Source organism: Atta colombica, unplaced genomic scaffold (genome assembly GCF_001594045.1).
Source record: "Atta colombica isolate Treedump-2 unplaced genomic scaffold, Acol1.0 scaffold126, whole genome shotgun sequence".
NCBI lineage: Eukaryota > Metazoa > Arthropoda > Insecta > Hymenoptera > Formicidae > Atta > Atta colombica.
In genome coordinates, this window is record NW_017259213.1 from 2,052,989 (window position 1) to 2,057,078 (window position 4,090).

Sequence of the window (4,090 nt, forward strand, 5' to 3'; positions counted from 1 at the left end):
TAAATAAAAAAGATATAGTTTAATATATATGTATTAAAATTATTATACTATGTTTTTTAACCAGTATAATATTATTGTAGTGTGCTTTTAATCAATATATGTAAAACTAAACAATTTCGACTTTAGAACTAGATGATTTTTTTAATTGTTTACGTAATCATTCGAAATCTGGTGAAATCGACATTATTGAAATATGTAAATGTTCGCAATTACGAATAATTTCTTATAACCAGAAAAAAAATAAAAAGCGATAATCGTGTATCATTATATCGATTAATTGACACATACTGACTTCCTATAGACGTTGCTATATAAGTAATTATATGCACTGTATCTGATATCAAATTATACCTTCTATCGCTAGTTCATTCTATATTTGACACTCAGATAACGATGTACAAAGATCTAGCAACTATATGAATTGGCGGTTTTCGATCTACATAGCTTGTTCGCGATTGAATACTGTTGTAATTACAGATCTGCCTTCACAAATTAAGTGGCCTAGATTATTCAATCTCTCTACAAGGTGTGTTTATTAAGATATCACTAAAAGTTTCTAAAACCGAAGTCTAATCGGGAAGTAATAATTTAGATTATACACCATTCACTTATTTATACTTATTTCATACTGCATGTATTAGGAAATAAACGCATAACAATTAAATAAAAATATTATTGCAAATATATATATTTTTTATATAAAAATTCAGGTGTATATTATATTATGAAAATTGTAAAGAAGCGATAAATTTTATCAGAAAATTGTTACGAAATTTTTTTATCGAGTCAAGTATTTTTGGCAGATGTTATTTAAAACGATATCATTAATTAATGTATTCCAAGAGTCCGGCACGCACATATGTAAGAAGATTCTAAATTGTCTTATTCGCCGGCTGACGCGTAATCCGATTTGTTTCTCGGGCAATCTGATTGCGCGCGACCTTCTTCAACTTTCCTCGCCTAACCCTTGCCGACGTTATCTTCCGACATCCTCCTTCGTTTGAGACTCTCTACGACCAGGAAGATTCTTGCTGATTTTTTTATTACCACTCGCTTACCGCGCACATATACGCGCCGGGCGCGCCTCTTCTTGTTTCGCGATCGGTGATTTACGTTGCGGACCACGCTACCACGGTAATAGTCCATTAATTGATCTTGGATTCCCCTCCATGTGCCTGCAGATACGCGAGAGACAGGTTTCGTGAACGCCATCACCGCCGCTGGAGTTACTTATGCGGTTACCAGAGCCTGCACTATGGGTGACCTCGTGGAATGTTCCTGCGATAAGATGACGTCGAAGGGTAAAAGCTTACTCTTTCAGTCTTTCTTTGTGATTTAATTCGCATATCGATTTCCCATTAATTTCTCATTGGAATTTAAAGTAATTTATAGGCTTTTAAAAATCCATTAATATTGAAATTATTATTACTTTTTTACATAAATTAAAAGGTACATTTATATCTACTTTGAGAAAAATCGTAACGCTAGCGTAAGTTCTTTCGTAAATTCTTTAAAATTGAAGTAGAAATATCAATAAACTTTTTCTTTATAATTTTAAACGTCAAAAATTCTGAATTATATCATTTTCCTCACGATTAATATTTTAAAAAGAGGAAAAAATTACAATTTCCGCAGGTAATCGTCTGGCTAAATTTGCTCGTACGGTCGAAGCGAAGAAAAGTTTGCCGACGGAAGGAGACTGGGAATGGGGAGGATGTGGCGATAACGTAAACTTTGGTTTTAAAAAATCCCGGGAATTCATGGATGCACCATATCGTAAAAGAAGCGATATTAAAACGTTAGTAAAGCTTCATAATAACGATGCCGGTCGTCTGGTAAGTTATTTTTATATTTATTCTCCATACGTACTTCTAATTTTTTATACATGCATGCGCTTTTATTTAATTGCTTTTATTGTCATTTTTTCATCATATACGTGATAATTAAAAATCAATTTTGTAATTAATCTTGCGCACAATTGTCCAATGGAAGAACCACGTTCTATTATTTATAATCTTCGAAAAATTTTGCATTTTGCATTTTAAATCCGAATTAATTATCTTCCAATTTTATTGTTCTTGATAATGTTTATTTTCAAGACTCTAGCAAATATTATTTTAACAAAAAATTAAAAGATATATTTTAATATCATTATATAGTTAATAGGCTTTACTTTAACGAGGATCTTATAGCCAATACTTCGTTTAATTATTGAGTCTTTAATATATTTGGGTTTGATTTTTATATATCATATATTATTAGAATTTAAAAATAGTCAGCCTTTGTTAGAGAGATAAAATATGTATATATATGTTCCCGACGTGCTATGTACATTCGCTCCTCAGGCTGTACGCAACTTCATGAGGACCGAATGCAAATGCCATGGGCTGTCTGGCTCCTGTACAGTTCGCACTTGTTGGCGCAAGATGCCACCGTTTCGGGAAGTTGGCAACCGCCTGAAGGAATCCTTTGACGGCGCGGCCAAAGTCATTCCCAGCAACGATGGCCATAGTTTCATTACTGAAGGTCCCACGATTAAGCCGCCTGGTAGATTCGACTTGATCTACAGCGAAGATTCGCCAGATTTCTGCAAGCCGAATAGGAAGACTGGCTCCTTAGGGACGACAAGTCGTCAATGTAATTCGACTAGTCCCGGGGTCGAAGGCTGTGAACTCCTTTGCTGCGGTAGAGGCTACGACACTAGAATCGTCAAGGAGAAGGTCAATTGTCAGTGTAGGTTCCGGTGGTGTTGCGAGGTCACATGCAATACGTGTCTTGTCAAGAAGACTGTCAACACTTGTCGCTAGTGTCGACGTAAGTGAAAAACTTTTATCGATATATGATAGTGTCGAGAATCGTGTTGATGCGATAGTTTGTCCTGCATGTATTAATGGAAGATTAGAGTGAAGTTGAGGAGACAATGCCGAGAGGAATGATTTATATTTTTTGCGCAAGTCCTATTGACGTATGCCGATGGATAACGATGGACTAGAAAACTATATAATTGAAGAATTTCGTAGAATTTTAAAAGTTCTATAGAGTTTTGCAAGGAGAACACAAGGAAAACGCGGTGTTAAAATATATTTTATAATAATGGGACGAATATTAAGTTATCCCATTTTTTAATAATTGCCGAAAAACATTAACGAATTAGCTTTTATTAGAATTCAGTGTGTTTTGAGATTGTTCAGTGTTCGATGTTTAGCGCGATTGAAATTTTTCGACTTTTATCGTTGCTATTGACCCAATCGTCTCTCTCTCTCTCTCTCAACACGTTCGTGATATACTCCCTATTACATAATAGCATTTGTAATATATCAATTTCTAGAATATGACTTGATCGTGAATATTCACTGATGAATATTCAGACGATATGTGATTTACAATTTATCGTGATCACACAGAGCTGGATTAAATCTAGGTTAGCAAGAAATACGTATGTAAGAATTTCTGAAGAGATTTATTGTGCGTAACGTGTGTAAATGCGAGAAGTGAGATTATATAGGGATGTCAGTAGTGCATGCGCGAGCCAAGTCAGACGCGAGTCGCAAATGTAGCTAGGCGTGATTTATCGTATTTTACGAAAGAATATATATCTTTGACTATATATCTATGAATTGCTGATGATCATAAAGCTGGAAATTTTGAACACAGACTCGTATATTTATTTTTATATTTGATACAAAGCGTAGCAATTATCAATGCTGGTTATAAGATTGTGGTCAAAAGTTTTTATTGTTATATAATCAGAACCGGTTCTATATAGATTCTTATTGCCTTCTACTTTTATTATGCGCGATATAAGATTGCTACTTCGATGATAAAATAATACAAAGAATTTACATTATATTATTAACAAATGTTTTTCTTAACAAAATATCATTTTGATAACAAAATAGCGTTTAAATTATTTTAACAATAAGTATTGAGAAAAATATAATAATAGAAATCTGTTTTTCATGCAACTTTGTACATCTTTTGATAAAAACACATCGCTCTGATCAAAGTCTGATTTCTGGTATGTAGAATCGATTCCATATGTAGTTGTTAACATCGCCTACGCTTTCTCTCTGCGCAAGGCGATTATGTT

At 33.8% G+C, this 4,090-nt stretch overlaps 1 protein-coding gene across 1 annotated transcript in view; it reads left to right on the forward strand.

Moving 5' to 3' along the window:
* The window catches only part of LOC108695176 (protein Wnt-6-like), a 36,955-nt gene extending 34,148 nt beyond the window's left edge, over positions 1 to 2,807 (forward strand). The window contains exons 3-5 of the mRNA XM_018204935.1: positions 1,182 to 1,301; positions 1,636 to 1,835; positions 2,346 to 2,807. Coding sequence (XP_018060424.1) covers positions 1,182 to 1,301; positions 1,636 to 1,835; positions 2,346 to 2,807 — 782 coding nt within the window. The remainder of the gene's footprint in view (positions 1 to 1,181; positions 1,302 to 1,635; positions 1,836 to 2,345) is intronic.
* The last annotated feature ends 1,283 nt before the right edge of the window (positions 2,808 to 4,090 follow it).